At 39.0% G+C, this 20,679-nt stretch overlaps 1 protein-coding gene across 3 annotated transcripts in view; it reads right to left on the bottom strand.

The window, feature by feature from the left end:
- LOC131361371 (dipeptidyl aminopeptidase-like protein 6) overlaps nt 1–20,679 on the bottom strand; it is a 117,653-nt gene that overhangs the window by 72,497 nt on the left and 24,477 nt on the right. The window contains exon 1 of one of the 3 annotated variants that reach the window (XM_058402432.1): nt 12,588–12,721. The exons of the other annotated variants lie outside the window; for them this stretch is intronic. Coding sequence (XP_058258415.1) covers nt 12,588–12,686 — 99 coding nt within the window. The 5' untranslated portion in view covers nt 12,687–12,721. Of the gene's footprint in view, nt 1–12,587; nt 12,722–20,679 lie in introns of those variants that run through there. 3 annotated transcript variants of the gene reach the window in all.

Genomic DNA, 20,679 nt, shown 5'->3' with positions numbered 1-20,679 from the left:
TTGTGTTGTGATGTGATGTGTTGTGATGTGATGTGATGTGTTGTGATGTGATGTGATGTGATGTGTTGTGATGTGATGTGTTGTGTTGTGATGTGATGTGATGTGTTGTGTTGTGATGTGATGTGTTGTGATGTGTTGTGATGTGTTGTGTTGTGATGTGATGTGATGTGATGTGTTGTGATGTGATGTGATGTGATGTGTTGTGATGTGTTGTGATGTGATGTGATGTGTTGTGATGTGTTGTGATGTGTTGTGTTGTGATGTGTTGTGTTGTGATGTGTTGTGATGTGTTGTGTTGTGATGTGATGTGTTGTGATGTGTTGTGTTGTGTTGTGTTGTGATGTGATGTGATGTGTTGTGATGTGTTGTGATGTGTTGTGATGTGTTGTGTTGTGTTGTGTTGTGATGTGATGTGTTGTGATGTGTTGTGATGTGTTGTGATGTGTTGTGTTGTGATGTGATGTGTTGTGATGTGTTGTGATGTGATGTGTTGTGTTGTGATGTGATGTGATGTGATGTGATGTGTTGTGATGTGTTGTGATGTGTTGTGTGTTGTGTTGTGATGTGTTGTGTTGTGATGTGTTGTGATGTGTTGTGATGTGTTGTGTTGTGATGTGTTGTGTTGTGATGTGATGTGATGTGTTGTGATGTGATGTGTTGTGTTGTGTTGTGATGTGATGTGATGTGTTGTGATGTGTTGTGATGTGATGTGTTGTGTTGTGATGTGATGTGATGTGATGTGTTGTGTTGTGATGTGATGTGATGTGATGTGTTGTGATGTGATGTGTTGTGATGTGATGTGATGTGTTGTGATGTGATGTGTTGTATTGTGTTGTGATGTGTTGTGATGTGATGTGATGTGTTGTGATGTGTTGTGATGTGACGTGACGTGACGTGACGTGACGTGACGTGTTGTGATGTGTTGTGATGTGACGTGTTGTGATGTGTTGTGATGTGACGTGTTGTGATGTGTTGTGATGTGACGTGACGTGACGTGTTGTGATGTGTTGTGATGTGACGTGTTGTGATGTGACGTGACGTGACGTGATGTGACGTGTTGTGACGTGTTGTGATGTGTTGTGATGTGACGTGTTGTGATGTGACGTGTTGTGATGTGACGTGACGTGACGTGACGTGATGTGACGTGTTGTGACGTGTTGTGACGTGATGTGATGTGACGTGATGTGTTGTGATGTGACGTGTTGTATTGTGTTGTGATGTGATGTGATGTGTTGTGATGTGATGTGACGTGTTGTGACGTGTTGTGATGTGTTGTGATGTGACGTGTTGTGATGTGACGTGTTGTGATGTGACGTGACGTGACGTGACGTGATGTGATGTGACGTGTTGTGACGTGTTGTGACGTGATGTGATGTGACGTGATGTGTTGTGATGTGACGTGTTGTATTGTGTTGTGATGTGATGTGATGTGTTGTGATGTGTTGTGATGTGATGTGATGTGATGTGTTGTGATGTGATGTGTTGTGATGTGATGTGATGTGATGTGATGTGATGTGTTGTGATGTGATGTGTTGTGATGTGTTGTGATGTGATGTGATGTGTTGTGATGTGATGTGATGTGATGTGTTGTGATGTGTTGTGATGTGTTGTGATGTGATGTGATGTGATGTGATGTGATGTGATGTGTTGTGATGTGTTGTGATGTGATGTGATGTGTTGTGATGTGTTGTGATGTGATGTGATGTGATGTGTTGTGATGTGATGTGATGTGATGTGATGTGTTGTGATGTGTTGTGATGTGATGTGATGTGATGTGATGTGTTGTGATGTGTTGTGATGTGATGTGATGTGATGTGTTGTGATGTGATGTGATGTGATGTGTTGTGATGTGTTGTGATGTGATGTGTTGTGATGTGTTGTGATGTGATGTGTTGTGATGTGATGTGATGTGTTGTGATGTGATGTGTTGTGATGTGTTGTGATGTGATGTGTTGTGATGTGATGTGTTGTGATGTGATGTGATGTGTTGTGATGTGTTGTGATGTGATGTGTTGTGATGTGTTGTGATGTGATGTGTTGTGATGTGATGTGATGTGATGTGATGTGTTGTGATGTGATGTGATGTGTTGTGATGTGTTGTGTTGTGTTGTGTTGTGATGTGATGTGATGTGATGTGTTGTGATGTGATGTGATGTGTTGTGATGTGTTGTGATGTGTTGTGATGTGATGTGTTGTGATGTGATGTGATGTGTTGTGATGTGATGTGATGTGTTGTGATGTGATGTGTTGTGATGTGATGTGATGTGATGTGATGTGATGTGTTGTGATGTTTTGTGTTGTGATGTGATGTGTTGTGTTGTGATGTGTTGTGTTGTGATGTGTTGTGTTGTGATGTGATGTGTTGTGATGTGTTGTGATGTGTTGTGATGTGATGTGATGTGATGTGTTGTGATGTGTTGTGTTGTGATGTGATGTGATGTGATGTGTTGTGATGTGATGTGTTGTGATGTGATGTGATGTGTTGTGATGTGTTGTGATGTGATGTGTTGTGATGTGATGTGATGTGTTGTGATGTGATGTGATGTGTTGTGATGTGTTGTGATGTGTTGTGTTGTGATGTGATGTGATGTGATGTGATGTGATGCGATGCGATGTGTTGTGATGTGATGTGTTGTGATGTGATGTGATGTGATGTGTTGTGATGTGATGTGATGTGATGTGTTGTGATGTGATGTGTTGTGATGTGATGTGATGTGATGTGATGTGATGTGTTGTGATGTGTTGTGATGTGATGTGATGTGTTGTGATGTGTTGTGATGTGTTGTGTTGTGATGTGTTGTGATGTGTTGTGATGTGATGTGATGTGTTGTGATGTGATGTGATGTGATGTGATGTGATGTGATGTGATGTGTTGTGATGTGATGTGATGTGTTGTGATGTGATGTGTTGTGATGTGTTGTGATGTGTTGTGATGTGATGTGATGTGATGTGTTGTGATGTTGTGATGTGATGTGTTGTGATGTGATGTGATGTGTTGTGATGTGATGTGTTGTGATGTGATGTGTTGTGATGTGTTGTGATGTGATGTGTTGTGTTGTGTTGTGATGTGATGTGTTGTGATGTGATGTGATGTGATGTGTTGTGATGTGATGTGATGTGATGTGTTGTGATGTGATGTGATGTGTTGTGATGTGATGTGTTGTGATGTGATGTGATGTGATGTGTTGTGATGTGTTGTGATGTGATGTGATGTGTTGTGATGTGATGTGATGTGTTGTGATGTGATGTGATGTGATGTGTTGTGATGTGATGTGATGTGTTGTGATGTGATGTGATGTGATGTGTTGTGATGTGATGTGTTGTGATGTTGTGATGTGATGTGCTGTGATGTGTTGTGATGTGATGTGTTGTGATGTGATGTGATGTGATGTGTTGTGATGTGTTGTGTTGTGTTGTGTTGTGATGTGTTGTGATGTGTTGTGTTGTGATGTGTTGTGTTGTGATGTGTTGTGTTGTGATGTGATGTGATGTGATGTGTTGTGTTGTGTTGTGTTGTGTTGTGATGTGATGTGTTGTGATGTGTTGTGATGTGTTGTGATGTGATGTGTTGTGATGTGTTGTGATGTGATGTGATGTGATGTGATGTGTTGTGATGTGATGTGATGTGTTGTGATGTGATGTGTTGTGATGTTGTGATGTGATGTGTTGTGATGTTGTGATGTGATGTGTTGTGATGTGTTGTGATGTGATGTGATGTGTTGTGATGTGTTGTGATGTGATGTGTTGTGTTGTGTTGTGTTGTGTTGTGATGTGTTGTGTTGTGATGTGTTGTGATGTGATGTGATGTGTTGTGATGTGTTGTGATGTTGTGATGTGATGTGATGTGTTGTGATGTGATGTGATGTGATGTGTTGTGATGTGATGTGTTGTGATGTGATGTGTTGTGATGTGTTGTGATGTGATGTGTTGTGTTGTGTTGTGTTGTGATGTGATGTGTTGTGTTGTGATGTGAATTATGTTGTGTTTTTGCAGGAAAGTTTTTCTCTCTTCGTGTTCAGCTTTTCAGCAAAGATGTGACGATGGAACGAAGCCGAGTTCTAATTCCCTCAAGACGATTATTGAAATTAAACGGTAAAGACGAGAATGGAGACAGAATGGAGGAGCGCTTTTCAGCGTCCTGATTTGCGTAATCTATGTGTTTTCGAAGAAGCGACAGAAACATGACCATCAGTGACGACATGCTGACCTCCAGAGTGTTTCAGGAACATCACCATAAGACACTGAATATAAGTCCCTCCTGTCAGTAGGTGGAGCTCTGCAGTCAGGGCCTCTGATTAGTCAACACCAGGAACTACCTGTTTATTACTGATTGCTGGACAAGCAGCACTTCTATACAGTTATTTATGTTTAATGCAAAGTCTGAGGGACCTAGTGTACATCTCTCTCTCTTCCTCTCTCCTGTCTCTCTTTCTTCTTTCTTTCACTGTCTTTCTCTATTCTATCTCTCCCTCTTTCCATAGCTCCCTGTTTCTCCATTCCTTCTCTCTCTCTCTCTCTCTCTCTCTCTGTCTTTTGTCTCTCTATATCTTTCTATCTTTTTCTAACATTCTCTTTCCCCTTCTGTCTCTCTCTCTATCTCTATCTCATTCTCACTTCCTCTCTGTCTCTGTCTTCCTCTCTGTCTCACTATCTATTGTCTTGTCTATATCTCTCCATCTCAGACTTTAGTCTCTCTCCATTTTACCCTTTCCTTATTTCTCTTTTTTCTGACCATCTTTCCCTCTCTTTTCTCTGTCTCACTCTATATCTCCCTTTTACTCTTTCTTTCTCTTTTCTGTCTCTGTTATACCTCACCATCTCCTTTTCTCTGTCTCTGTCTCTCTCTCTCTCTCTCTCTCTCTCTCTCGTTCTTTAATAACTCTCTCTTTTTACTCTCTCCACATGAACACACACATGCTGTGGGAAACACCTGGGAGTGTCTGTATCTGTAAGTGTCTTCACACTGTTTGAGACTCAGATCATATGGAGGAGAGAAGGAGAAGAAATTGGATCTGGAGACTCAGATGGAGACAGACTCGGTTCTTCTGCCTCCGCCTCCATCCGAGCCGTCCAACCCGATTAGTTCTGCTCTTCTTCATTCCTCACTGCAGTCACACCGCCATAAATACAGAGAGATGTGATGTTTTATTAATGCCAATCATTACAAACCCCTCACTGTCCCTGTCACAGAGAGAGAGAGAGAGAGAGAGAGAGAGAGAGAGATGGATAAGAAGCAACAAAGAGACAGTGAGAGAGATAGAGGAAGACATGGTATAGCAACAGAGAGAAAAAGAGAGAGGGAGAAAGACAGGGAAAGAGAAGAACAAAGGAAAACAGAGAGTACAGAGGAGACAGACTGAGATGGACATAGAGAGACAGAACTACAGAGTGAGACAAAGAGGTTGTGAGAGTGAGACAGAAAAGGAGAGTGAGGCAGGAGAGAGGAAGTGAGAGTGAGACTGAGAGGAAGAGAGAGACAGGAGAGAGGAAGTGAGAGTGAGAGTGACAGGAAGAAAGAGGCTGGAGAGAGGAAATGAGAGTGAGATGAAGAGAAAGAGAGAGAGGAGAGAGGAAGTGAGACAGAGAGGAAGTGAGCATAATCAGGAGAGACAGGAGAAAGGGTGTAAGTGTGAGACTGAGAGGAAGACAGGGGAGAGGTGATCACAAGTAAGAGTGAGATAGAAAGGGAGAGAGACAGGAGAGAGGAAGTGAGAATGAGACTGAGAGGAAGAGAGAGACAGGAGAGAAGAAGTTGGAGTGAGACACAGGGAAGAGAGAGAGAGAGAGAGAGAGAGAGAGGGGGGGGGGGGGAGAGATCGAGAGAGAGGAGCGAGGACATGAGAGGAACAGAGAGGAAGAGAGAGACAGGAGAGAGGAAGTGAGAATGAGACTGAGAGGGAGAGGGAGACATAAAGGGGGAAAGAGACAGGAGCAGAGGAAGTGAGAGGGAGAAAAAGAGGAAGAGAGACAGTAGAGAGAGACAGAAGAGAGGAAGTGAGAGTGAGACATAAAGGGGGAAAGAGACAGGAGAGAGGAAGTGAGAGGGAGAAAGAGAAGAAGAGAGACAGGAGAGAGAGACAGAAGAGACGAAGTGAGAGTGAGACTGAGAGAAAGAGAGAGACAGGAGAGAGGAAGTAAGAGTCAGAGTCAGAAAGAGACAGAAGAGTGGAAGTGTTAGTGAGACTGAGAAGGAGAGAGGAAGTGAGAGTGAGACCTAAACACTAGAATCGTCCCTGAAATCACAGGACAGGTCACCAGTCCATCATAGAGCCACATATAGACAGACAACCACACACACTCACACTATGGGCAACTTAGAATGACCAATCAACCTAATATTGATTGGTCATATCAATCATAATATATATATAAAAAGAATAATTTCTAATCTAAAACCTCAGGAATAATATAAATGAATATAATACTAATTAGTGTTCTTTTTGCTCTTTCACATTAAACCACAGACTCGGTGTCTTTGTGCTTCGGTGAGCTGCATTTGATTTCATAACAACGCTGTTTATTTCTCTATACAGCATGTTCATTACACACAGTAAAGAGGATTAAAGTGAAAGAAACACAGAGAGCAGAGCTGTAATTATGTCTGGTCTCCGAACGTCGTAATACGGCTAAACACATCTCTATTAGGAGATCCGATCGTGTGAAATAATACGCTAATATCCGAGGTAAAGAAAAAAAACAAACAAAAGCTCAGAGTCATTAGGAATGAATCTCATTTACAGATCGCAGGTTTTTCAAAGAGCTTTAAAGCAGATCATCGCTTTTATTTCAGCTCTGATACAGACGAGAGAACGAATAAGAGCAGGGGTTTAATAAGGATGTGTTTATTGTTTTATTGATTAAGGAATATAACACGCTGTTTTGTGTCGTTATGGGGAAATAATTAATGTGATGAAGACAGTGATGTTAATGTTACCATCACAAATGTTATTTTATTTTTATTTGTATTTTATTTTATGTTATTTATTTATTTATTTTTATTATTTTTATTTTTATTTAATGTCAATTAATTATATTTAATTTTCTAATTTATTTTATTTTAGTTATTTTTATTTTTATTTAATGTAATTTTCTATTTATTCTATTTTAATTTTTTTTTTAAATTATTTTTCTTTTTTATTTTATATCATTTCATTTTTATTTTATCATAGCAATAGGTAATCAAAGTGTTTTACTCCTTGTTATTTACAAATCATCATACATTTTGTAAACAGTTCCTGTTATCACCTACCTTAATTAACATTAATTAATTTAATTTTTTTTAAATCTTCTAGTATTAACGTTAAAGCTTTACCTCTGACGCTGGAGACTCCTTCCATTAATACACATCTCCTTAAAGAAACCATCACTGTCAACAATTCCACACATATTTAATCCGTGTATGTAGATCTTCCGCCGTACATGTGCCTGTTGCCATAGAAACGATTACATATCCAAATAAACACATGCGTTACTAATAAAATCTTCTGTTATAGTAAATGATTCACCAACGTTAATATTCCTCTACTTACTAAAATCATTTTTATTCTTTCCTAAGCAACTTTATAACCTGGACGTTTAGCATCCTGATATAAAAGACAACATTTTCAGGAGATAATGTACATCTTTGCAGTCAAGGTTATTTTTTCAGTTTCTTTTGTTCCTTTTACATGTTTAGAAGCCCAATCTGCAGGTAAGGTGAAAAATACAGAAGTGACTCCTTAGAAAATGAGCATTGGGGTGAGTTTATTTTTGAACTGAACTCATCACAATTGGCAGAGAGAGAGAGAGAGAGAGAGAGAGAGGCCAAGCTGATCTGTACTCTGATATCAACACAACAGGAAGAAATATAATCAGTCCTGTTCATCCTCTAACATTTACATCTCTCCATTTACTCTGATTATCAGGTGATACTGTAGATTAATATTCCCCTATTAATGTAGGATGGAGGGGATTAAAGTGATTTTTCTCTAGATTTACACTCCTGTTATTACAGAAGAAAACCTTCTACTGGAGTTAACTATAATAGCCGGAAATAGTTAGTTCCTGCTCTTACACTGGGAGCTGGTACACCAATCAGAGGTAATTACATGTGAGAGGAACGTGGGGAAATATGGTGTAAACTTACAGAGAGAGAGAGAGAGAGAGAGAGAGAGAGAGTTCATTAGGTTCCTGGTACTCTGGGACTGTGAGTAAAAAGGAGCAGGCAGTGTGGAACTAACCAGACATTATAGATGTTGGTGATGCATGAAGCATATTGTAAGCAAAAAAAAGGAAAAACTAGCAGAAATAAATTGGCCAGGTTCAACAGAAAGACTCTGAATGTGTATAACCAGCAACAACAAAAGAAGACATTTACACAATAAAGCATTCAGCTGTTACAGAAACAAACAAACCACAGCAAGTGAGAAGGGGAGCAATTTTTTCAACAGGAGATGATGAAATGTCTCTATACAACAAACACGACTCTGTACACTGAATATGACTCAACTTGACCACGTCCATGACTCCACTGCATAGCTCAGGGGCCCAACATGAGGCAGCTTGGTGGACCTGGGATTTGAACTCACAACCTTATAATAACCAAACAATAGCCCAACGCCTTGACACAGAGCTACCACACCACTCATACACTGGCCACACATCCTTACACCCATCCTGACTTAGGCTACACAAATCAAGGGATTCATAGTTTCTTTGTGAACATCGGGTCATATACTGACATATAAAAATCTGGTTTCGCCTTCAGCAGTGGGTGAAAAACAACTGCACAGGAAAAACAAAAAGGTCATAAATGCACTACAGTGCTACAGAGAATAAACAGCCATTACACTGGCCAAACTTTTAAAGAGCAGCAACACAAGTATATGAGACTAATGACCCGAAGAGAAGTCCAGTGGCACAGGAGAAGTCTATAGTGAGGTCAGGACTGGAGTTCACAAAGAAAAGGCTTAGAGAGAGAATGCCAGGAAGATGGACAGAGTAAATTATAGGAGAAGAGAACAGGACAGTCCTGCATTCCCATATATCCAGCAGACAGGAGAGCAGCCTGGGGTCAGAGCTAATCTACTGAGACACCTGATATTCACTCAAACTTTTACAGGACAGGACATGAGGCTAACTCATGTCCACAAACACCAGGACCACGATGTGCTTGTAAATCATTCAACAGCAATCATCAATGGCATAGAGACAAACAGATCTAAAGTCTAGCAGAAGGTCTGTAACTGCATTAAAGAAGACTTTCTGACTAAACCTCTTCTTGTAGAGTCCAAACGATGATGATGATGATGATGATGATAATGGCTATGCTAAAAGCCTTTTCAAAGCAAAGACTACAGACACAGATAATTTAAATGGTTCAAACCAAGCCCTATTTCCCAGACTGAGGAAGGAGTCTCCAGTGCTTTGTAGCTTTATGTTTTCCGAGTAGTTTATTCTTTGTGTTTTGTTTGTAACTGACAAACTGCGCGACTGTTTTCAGCTGCTGTAGCATAAGCGAGAACAGGAACTAACTATAAATGTGATATTATAATAGGTCACAATATGCTGCGGTTCCACGCCACATGTAATGCACAGCCTGTTGTGTTTTATTCTCTAATTACTAACTACATTTACGTTCTCCATCGCTTCCTGATTCATAGAAGAATGATGTCTGGTTTCATAAATCGACTGAGTGCATCACTAGGAACTCTAGCGAGTCAGGGAGGTCGGAAATTAATTTTATGTCTCTAAGTGCTTTCTTAAAGTCGCAGTCAAGTCCAAAAGCCTAGGAACCGTTTTGCTTAAATCAGTAAAGAATAAAGAATTTTCAGGAAAATCTGAGCTTCTGTTCGTTTATTAAGTCGAAAGCTGTAGAGCGCCACGGCGAGCCTCTTGTTCAGTGAGCGGGTCGAATTAAAGAGCGAATCAGTGCCACAAACAGCGCAGTGACAGACAAAGAGACAGATTTCATCTGACGTCTCAATGGGGGGCTGTGAAAGGAGCGAGCAGTCGATTCAGCCTGTGCCCGAGAAGCGAAACCTCACACTGAGGAGCTGATGGATACGGCACGAAGACAACAAGTGTAAAGTGAACGAAAACATGGCAGAGGTCAAAGCAGAAAGAAACAACATCCTCCCTCACACATCACAGGAGCTTCACAAACTGAACAAAAATAAATCGCAGGAGTGGTTGTGTTGTGTCTCAGTGCCGTGTCCACGCTGCAGGACGGTGCACGGATTTATCAAACACAAAGAACCTGTTCCTGCTCAGACATTCAGACTGATTTCAAATCTCACAGCTTCCCCAGTTTGTTGTTCATTCTGTATTGGTTTCAGTAACAGAATTGTAAAATAAAATGTGATTACTGTTTCAAAATACTTGCAGGAGAAAGATTTGGCTTCTGAGTGGCACATGAGAAAATCACAGACAGCACGATGTTTCTTTCCTTTTCCGATACTGAAACCTTGAGCTTCAGCCGATGCTGACGTTTTACCAATATTATTTTTAAGTGGAAAACATAATAAAATATTTTTTTGGAATCAATTCCCCTAACATCCCACATGCTAAATACAATAAATATAATAAAATTGTAACAAATAATACAATCATTTTGCTTTAGATGGAAATACTTGCAGTTCCAAAAAATACTATTCCAAATCCAATATTTTTTATTCGTCACAGAATCATATTCAGACATATAAGTCTGGTTCCTCTCGAGGTTTATTTCCTCCGAGGTTTGAAAATAACACACTAAATACAGGTGACAGATCAGCATTTTACCACAAACACTGAACTCATGAGTCAGCATGATATATTAAATACATCCTACACATGTGCGCATATCTGCCATAATCGAACATACCTGACACTACACAACAAATAACAGCACCCTGGATCATATACGTTCAAGCAAAGACTCGAAAAACATCAGAATTTGGTGATACTAAGCCTGGTGTAAAAAGGAAAGTCGCTCCAAACAAAGAAGGAGACCAAGAGAAGAAGAATAGAAGTTTTAATACCCTGTGGCAAACTGGGCACGAATGGCTCGTATATGACTGAGATAATATACTGTGAAGACTGCTGGACATAAGCTGTGACATAGAAGTTATAAATTGAAATTGAAAATTGAAAGAAAAAGTTCATTTTTAATTCCAGGGAGTTTTTTGTCTTAGACAGACAGACAGATAGATAGATAGATAGATAGATAGATAGATAGATAGATAGATAGATAGATAGATAGATAGATAGATAGATAGATAGATAGATAGATAGATAACATTTTCGTGTCAGTGAAAAGCCAACTGAAGTGAGTTTACAAATTATATGAATATGTTTTCTGTCAGTGAAATCTGTTTGGAAAGATTAAACCCACGACACCAACGTTTCCTTCAGCATGCATTCCGTGGTTTTTGGGGTGTTTTTTTGTTGACAGATTGGTGGTGTGGGCGGTCTGTTCTATTTTTAGCCCAAGCTTGGGGTCACGACTTCCTGTGAGGAGCCTTGACATGGAATGCTTGGCTTGGGTCAGTTCTTTGTAAGCAACCATACAGTTTCCATACACTGCCTATTGGGAATATTGCTCATATTTTTGGGAGCTGGAACGGATTATCTGCATTTACATTATTTCTGGTGGGAAAATTCAATTCACAATACACATTTTCACCTTAAGAACTCGCCTCCAGAACGGATTAAATTCCTATACTGAGGTTCCAATGTACTGTTAAGTGCGAAAACTAGCTGCTATTTCTTTATATCTCTATTGAGCAGTTCCATCTTATCAACATCTTATCTATCTATCTATCTATCTATCTATCTATCTATCTATCTATCTATCTATCTATCTATCTATCTATCTATCTATCTATCTATCTATCTATCTATCTATCTATCTATCTATCTATCTATCTATCAACCATCCATCACCTGGAGTCTAAACTGGGATAAACTGTCTAGGTAGGAGGAGCAGACTGTCCTGTCTTCCCTGTCAATCACAGCGACAGGGTTGTGTTACACAGCCCTGTGATGCAGCATGAGCAGCAGTTTACAGTGAGTTGGTTTCCCATGTCACCAGTTCATTTGTCTGGTTACCAAATTAGGGAGAAAATGAGGGAAGACACAGAAGATATGTTTTCGAATTTGTAAACTAAAACAGAAAAAAAAATTATATATGACTTCAGGGTCGTTTTCTGAAACGCTTCTAGAAAGAAAATAATATTGGAGAAAGTGTGTTATGATTGCAGTGAAGCGAAAATCTTTCATCATACAACCCTTCTGTTTTATCTTCTCATTTCTGTTAATGATGTGAAAACTAAACAACCAGAAAAAAGTACACTGACAAACATCATCCAGCACCGAACATCTCCACTAAACACTACACACTACATGAGTGCATGAGCTGCAATCAATCCCAGCTTCGAGACAGAAACATCTGTAAAACATGACAGCTGCCATGACTAAACATCTGCATTCGCTGTCGTAAATAATTACACCGATTACACACAACTTAATGAAAATCTGTTCAACAAGCCTGCAACAGACATCTCTCTGATTCAGTGTGACTCGCTCTGACAGGAACACGCATCGTCTCAAAGCTCCACCGCACTCACCGTGAACATCCTCCTGAGGGTGCGAGTCGTGGGGCTCCGGGGTCGCCGTGATCGCTGAGGGAGAGGCACAGAGGCCGTGGAGGAGTGCTCGAAAATCATGTTGAAGCCGGTGAACGAGTGGAGAGATTGACTGAACTCACTGAGATCTCTCTCTCTCTCTCACACACACACACACACACACACACACACACACACACAAACAAAGCTCTTACCAAGCACTTAGTAAAACACACAACGCTACTCTGAAGCGTTTCCTGTTACAAACAGATGGAACCGAGATGAAAGGCTTCAAGTTACAGCTTTATCTCTGTCACTGGAGACTCCTTCCATGGACATAAAAAAAAACGAAAAGTACATATATACGTGACTCTGTGCACGTTGTTACTATAGAAACGGTAACGTGCTGTATTAGCACGAGCGCGTTCATATTAACCTGTGCTTTTAAAGAAACACCTCCTGACTAATGGACCATAATGACATGTTTATAATCAATACATCACGCTCTCAGTGTCACTCAGAGAGACGCTACGTTCTGCCCTCAGTGGCCCTTGTGCGCTTCTGGGGGTAGGTATTAGCATTAGCCACCCACGCTAACAGTGCTTATTCATTAATCACGCCAATAAACAGTGACACTCATGAGCATCGAGAACAAGCACTTGAACACGAGTGGGAGTTTAAACTCTGTGTTTATGCCTAGTGCAGTAACCCATAGCAACGAGAACACCGATTAACCCTTTTAACCACTACACTAGAGTCGGGGGAAAAGAAAGTGACTTACGAGGCATTTTCATTCTGTATAACTAAATGAATGATGTTGCGTCTGTGAGTCTGATCTAAAGCGAGTCTGTTTAGCTTCCAGTGTGTTTTAGATGTGTGTTTTTCCCTCTGTTGGAGAACCTTACACAATCTGAGCTGCTTGGAGAACATCTCAGAGAGCAGGAATGGGTTTAAGATCAACATTTACTCTGAGATACAAACATGTGTGTGGAAAAAAATACCCTTTTTGGAATTTTTCTATGAATACATAGTCCCTAGTAGTCTAGGGAAAAAACAGAAATCCTTCTGAAACACTATGAATTCTTAAAGACTTTCATATGAGCTTCATATTAACCTCCACTGTGGAGTGGAACATGACAAAGACACTCAATCATCAACATGGACACAATAAAAACAGGAGGAAATATAAAATCTAACATTATTTGGTCTCTGGGGATAAAACGCTAATGCTGACTACAATAGGCCCGTTTCAGAGAGCTGGAAATTATGAAGTGATAAAAGAGGACAAAATGGTGTGATGAATGATGAAGTGGCATGAGAATATGGATATTTTTAAATGTTCATTTCTTGAATCCATGCTGAAATGAGATTTGAGGTTAAACTCTATGCATTCTAGATTTTTTCTAGAAAGCAGTAGCTCCTCCATCATCAGTTCAACAGCGAATCCATTTCTTTCTGTTAAAATTCTTTCATATATTTCTAGTTTTTACCCCTCTGTTTGGTGATTTGGTTAGTTTTACCCCTTTCTTGGGTAACCTGGTAAGTTTTATTACCCCTCTGTTTGCTAGTTTGATTATTTTTACCCTTCTCTTTGACAGTTGTTACCCCTGTTTGGTAGTTTTGGAGTCTTTGGAGCTCTGTTTGATATTTTTATCTTTGGTAGTTTGATATATTTTTTTTTTACTCCTCTCTCTGGAAGATTTGTAGTTTTTAGTACTTTCTTTGGTAATTTGGTAGTTTTCAACCCTTCTTATTTTAGTGAGGTCATTTCCTACCCCTCTGTTTGGACGTTTGCTAATTTTTTGTTCTTCTTTTTGGTGGTTTTTACCCCTCTGTTTGTTAATTTGGTCATTTTTACCACTCTTCGATAATCTGGTCATTTTATTTACCACTCTTATGGGTAGTTTGGTAATTTTTGCCCTTCTCTTTGGCAGCTGTTTGGTATTTTAGTAGTTTTTGCTGCTCTCTCTGGTAATTATTTCTTTTTCACCCTACTCAATATTTCCGTGGTAATCTCCTGCACCCCTGTTTGGTTTTGCTGCCCTGTTTTTTTGTAATTATATTGTTTTGGCCTTTTTCTTTAGCAGCTTGGTAGTTTGTACCCCTCTGTTTGGTACTGTTTTATTCTTTTACCCTTTTGATGGGTAGTTTGGTCATTTCTGCCCTTCTCTTTGGCAGCTGTTACCCGTTTAGTAGTTTTATAGTTTTTGCAACTCTGTTTGATATTTGATGGATTTTATCCCCCTCTTTGTTTTTTTAAACTCCTCTGTTTGGTAGTTTTGTTGTTTTTGCTTGTAATTTGTTAGCTTTTACCCTTCTCATTTTTATTGCTGTAATTTCCTACCCCTGTGTTGGTTTTTTGCTGGTTTTTATCCTTCTCATTGGTAGTTTTTACCCCTCTTTTAGCACTGTTTTGTAATTACTGTCCTGTTTTGCCTGTTTCTTTGGTAGTTTGGTAGTTTTTACCCCTCTGTTTGGCAGAGTGGTATTCCTTTACCCTTCTGTTTGGTAGTTTACTCATTTTTGTCCTTTTCTTTGGTACTTTTGGTTTTTGCTACTCTTTTTGGTAATCTGGTTATTTTTGCCCTTCTCCATGTAACTTTGGTTGTTTTTACCCCTCAGTTTTGTTATTTGTTTCTTTTTGCCCTTTCCTTTTGGTTCTTTGGTAGTTGCAACCCCTCTGTTAGGTAGTTTTTGCTATATTGTTTGGTTCTTTAGTTGTTTTTACCCCTCCCTTTGCTAGTGTGATATTCTTTTAGCCTTCTGATTAGTAGTTTGGTCATTGTTCACATTATTTCTGGTAGTTTTTATCCAATCTCTTTGGTACTTTGATAGTCTTTGCCTCCCTGTTTAGTATTTTTGTAATTTTTGCTAGTTTTTTTGGTAATTGAATCGTTTTTGCCCTCCTCTTTAGTAGTCCGGTGTTTTTTCCACTCTTTTCGGCAGTGTGGTATTCATTTAACCCTCTTTTTGGTAATTTGGTCAATTTATCCTTCTTTTTAGTAGTTCTCCTCTCTTTTTATATTTTTCTCATAGAAACTTTTAATTGAAGGCCCTCACTTTAGCACGTCAGCGCAGTAGGTGGTGACAACGTCTCATTAACCTTTATATCAAAACGTCAAGAATAAGGAAGAAAAATTTAATTCCTCCAACTTTTGCAAAACACAAGGAGAAAAATGTTTTTTTTTAAAAATAAATAAATAAATAAATAAATAAATAAATAAAACCGTGTACAGAGCCTTAACTAATAAATGTATTTTGAACAACGATGCAAAAATAAATCTCCAGAGAATCTATAATATAAACTAGGAAGAGATGATGATGGGAAATAAACCGCAGCAGTGAAAGATGAAGCTTAAAGCCACTTTTCTGCACTAATGGATCAGAAAACTAAACCAGCAGACCAGATCAGACCAGATTAAACCAGATTAAACTAGATCAAACCAGATCTATAAATGCCAAATATCTATTCAGCATACAGAGATAAAATGATGGAGATGGAAAGACCAAGAAATAAAGACTCCTTTAGCACAATATCTCTCTCTTTCTCACACACACACACACACACACACACAGAGACAAGGTCAACAGAGACAGAAATCTAAAGAGACTCGAGAAGCACATGAATGTTGTTTATACTCCATGAAGACTTCATAAAAAGTTTCGAGCTCATAATTAACCAAACAGAAATAAAATCACGACCGTATGAAAGAATAATGAGCAGGCAAGAGAAGAAGAGAGAGAGAGAGAGAGAGAGAGAGCAGACAGAAAGAGAAGGATAACTTAAATAAAAGGATAGAGGGAAATTGAATTGAAATAAACTGAGGTATATGGAGCACAAGACTTTAAATGAATGAATAAATATTTATTTATTTGTTTGTTTGTTTGTTTGTATATGCTCCATATACCTCATTTCATAATAATAAATAAATAAATAAATATTTTTAATGAAATGAGGTGCATGGAGTGGTTACAAATAAATAAACAAAAAATAAATAAATATTATTTTATGAAATGAGGTGCATGGTGCACTTACAAATAGTTATTTACTAATATTTATTTATTTATTTGTGCTCCATGCACCTTATTTCATAAAAAACAAAATAAATAAATAAATAAATAAGTAAATTAATTAATTAATTAATTAATTATTTTTTTATGAAATGAGGTGCACGGAGCACTTACAAATATTTACTTATTTATTTATTTAAATAAACAAATAAATAAACGGGTTTTTTTTTATAAATCAATGTTTATTTATTGATTTATTCACTGGTTTGGAAACATGACAAAACGTCAAGCTGGCTGAGAAAACAAGATAAAAATGGAGATATGAGAGTTTCCTACCATTTCCACCATAACACAATGTACACAACGTTAACAAACGAAACCCTCCAACACACTCTGAATAACATCTTATCAAACTTTCCACTTCCTTTCCAGCGTTCACTGACTTCCTGTCACCTTGGCGCCGTAATTCTCTGCTGAATCTCTTTATGTGGTGATGAGATTGTGTCTGAGCTTCTGGAGCCGCCGAGGTCAGAGACCACGCGTCTAATACAACATTCACTTCTTATAGCGCAAGAATGTGAGACAATGTGAGGAGAAGAGAATGAGGATAATGTCATTACTTACATCAAACAAATGTGTGCCAGAAGAAACACTCCTCGGTGATAGAAGAAGAAAAGAAAAAAACACATTACTTTTAATGGAGGATTGTTCAAAGTGGAGAAGAAAAAGAAATAGCATAAAAAGAAATAATTAGATAACTTCAGCTGAGTAGAACGGGTAGAAAAAACAGGAAGTGGATAAAAAAAGAGAGACAGAGGGTGTGTCTCAATCAGGCTGCATCTCAATGAGGTCAAATGTTCAAAAAAAAGAAAAAAAAACCCATTAACGACTTTACAAGTGTTTAACGATTTAAAAATATCTAATAATAATAATAATAATAATAATAATAATAATAATAATCGCTGTTGAATGCTGCATTCTGATTGGTCAGGAGGTGTTGATTAGTTTTTATTAAAGCAGCAGGGACAGTAGCGCAGGTTTATATTAATGCATTCCATCTGATGTTATCATTTCTATAGCAACAGTTTTCCCCTGTTTGGTAGATTTAGAGTTTTTATTTGGACGTTTTTACCCTTCTCGTTTTAGTGAAGTCATTTTCTACCCCTGCTCATTTTTCTCCTTCTCTTTTGGTAGTTTTTACTCCTCCCTTTGTTATGTGGTCATTTTTACCACTCTTTGGTGATCTGGTCATTTTTACCACTCTGTTTGCTAGTTGGTGGTTATGTTTGCCCTTTTCTTTGGCAGCTGTTACCCCTGTTTGGTAGTTTTATAGTGTGCTGCTCTCTGTGGTAATTAGCTAGTTTTTACCCTTCTTATTTTTACTGTGGTAATTTCCTACCCCCTCTGTTTGGTTTTGTAATTACACTGTTTTTGGCCATTTTCTTTAGTACCTTGGTAGTTTTTACCCCCTCTGTTTGGGACTGTGGTATTCCTTTAACCCTTTGATTAGTAGTTTGGTCATTTTTGCCCATTTCTTTGGCAGCTGTTACCCCTGTTTGGTAGTTTTGTAGTTTTTGCTGCTCTCTGTGGTAATTAGCTAGTTTTTAACCTTCTCATTTTTTTCCTGTGGTAATTTCCTACCCCTCTATTTTTTAACAGGTTTTGCTGCTCTCATTTTTAATTACATTGTTTTGCCCTTTTCTTCAGTAGCTTGGTAGAGTGGTATTCTTTTACCCTTCTGTCTGGTAGTTCGCTCATTTCTGTCCTTCTATTAAAGCAGCACTGGGAGTAGTGCAGGTTTATATTAAAGTGCTCAATCTGATATGTTATAGTTTCTATAGCAACATAAACGGGTTAAAAGCATGTGAAATCGTTGATATGATGATTCCATAATAATATTGAAGGAGTGAAGGAGTCTCCAGTGTCAGTGCTTTGTAACAGTCTGAGGTAAAGATGTAACTTTACAGAGTTTATACTTTTATGCTGTTTTTCTGGAGCACCATAAGAGAAAGACAAAAGACAAGCTAGTTGTGAGGTGGAATCAGAGGCGGCCGAATCCATCTGCAGATATTCACTAAATGAACGCGCAATCCAAACAGAAAAATCCAAAACAGCAAGCAGAGAAATCATAAACGTAAGACAGGTGTAAAGCCGGTAAATCAGTCAAATCCAAAGAACAGGTAAGAATACAGAACAGAAACAGGTCAAACACACAATGGCATGGAATACAAAACAACGGCTCGGAATTGCAGTAAGAACTAACAATACTTCGCGTCTAAGTTAGCGTGAGCATCGCATTTATGTCCATGAACCCTGGAAGAGTGATGCAGAGGTCAGATGGGTCCGGTGGTTTGGGAGTGGCGGTGCAGATGATGTTTTTACACTAGTGAGGGAACGGCTCTTTATAGCTGCTATAACATACACTATATTGCCAAAAGTTTTGGGACACCCCTCCAAATCATTGAGTTCAGGTGTTGTTTTTCAGGGGTTGGACTCGGCCCCTTAGTTCCAGTGAAAGGAACTCTTAATGCTTCAGCTTCATACCAAGACATTTTGTACAATTTCATGCTTTGTGAGGAACAGTTTGGGGATGACCCCTTCCTGTTCCAACATGACTGCCCACCAGTGACCAAAGCAAGATCCAGTTTGGTGTGGAGGAACTTCACAGAGTCCTGACCTCAACCACATAGAACACCTTTGGGATGAATTAGAGCGGAGACTGTGAGCCAGACCTTCTCGTCCAACATCAGAGCCTGACCTCACAAATGTGCTTCTAGAGGAATGGTCAAAAATTCCCAAAAACACACTCCTAAACCTTGTGGAAATCCTTCCCAGAAGAGTTGAAGCTGTTATAGCTGCAAAGCGTGGGACAACTCCATATTACATTCATGTGAAGGCAGATGTCCCAAAACTTTTGGCGATATAGTGTAAGTGAGAAAAACTTGTTGGTTCGCTCTAGATTCTTAAAGCGGAAAGCGGATTTTATATTTCGGTTATTATTTTATCAACAACAACAATCTGATTTTTAAAGACGAACGACTCCTTTAGGCTCTCGAGAGACTTCCTGTCTTGAACTTGTATTTATACTCCAACTTATCTTAGTTTTGGTCTTGATTTTTCACTTTTTGTAAAAACAGTGTTGTTTCCACGTACACAAAGTTTAACGAGAAATAATTCCTTCTTGGAGAAAACACACTAATCAGTGGTCCAGTGCATAAACACAGATAACTAACAAAAGAAGGATGTTCAGGTTGTTTAATCGTGATTTTATTTTGCTTTTATTTTGACCTCGACCGCCTGAAGGCTTATTTTCAGTCCCAGTCCTGGACTCGACTCTGCAGCCCTACTGATTTAATACACAGAGTTCTGGAGCTGTGTTAATGCATCACAGTGAGCAGTAACAGTGTGTACGCCGTGACTGGAGCATCAGCTGTAATATCATTAGAGATCTGTCCGAGGGAGAAAAAAAATCTCATTTACTTTGACTGATTGTTTTCTTTTCGGTGTATCAGCGTGTTAGCGACGGCCGTCTAATTCCAGTTTTATGGTTAAACGCGACAGAATGTGGTGCAGCTGTTGCTCATTTGTCTCTGTTCGGTCCCTCGTGTTTGGGGAAACGTTGTATCGGGTCTGATGTACAACAGATCCGCTCTGCTGCAGCTGCCGCAGAGAACCCTGACCGAGAAGCTCTGCCAGAACTCTAATGTTTTATTACACCATTTATCTCCTGCATTAGGGGCTGGTTTGTGTGTGTGTGTGTTTGTGCGTGTGTGTGTGTGTGTGTGTGTGTGAGAGAGAGAGAGAGAGAGAGAGAGAGAGAGAGAGAGAGAGAAAAACCTGGATGCTGTTTAAAGAAGCTGGTTAATCCTGAGAATAAAAGCTGCGCTCCTCAGGAGACCTGAACTACAACTAATCCCGTGATTAATTTAAGACTCACTGCTTTTACACGTTTAATGAGAGGACGTTTATGTCAGGATTAGATGAAACCACAGTAAATAGGAACTCACTGAAGGATAGGAATTGCAGTCAGGAGCGGGGAATCGAAGGAAAGTCGGACCTACTCGCGTCTGAGCCAGTCTATAAT

Source organism: Hemibagrus wyckioides, linkage group LG01 (assembly GCF_019097595.1).
Source record: "Hemibagrus wyckioides isolate EC202008001 linkage group LG01, SWU_Hwy_1.0, whole genome shotgun sequence".
NCBI classification, from domain to species: domain Eukaryota; kingdom Metazoa; phylum Chordata; class Actinopteri; order Siluriformes; family Bagridae; genus Hemibagrus; species Hemibagrus wyckioides.
Note: the sequence above shows the minus strand (reverse complement) of the source record. Positions and strands in the feature narration are given on the sequence as shown.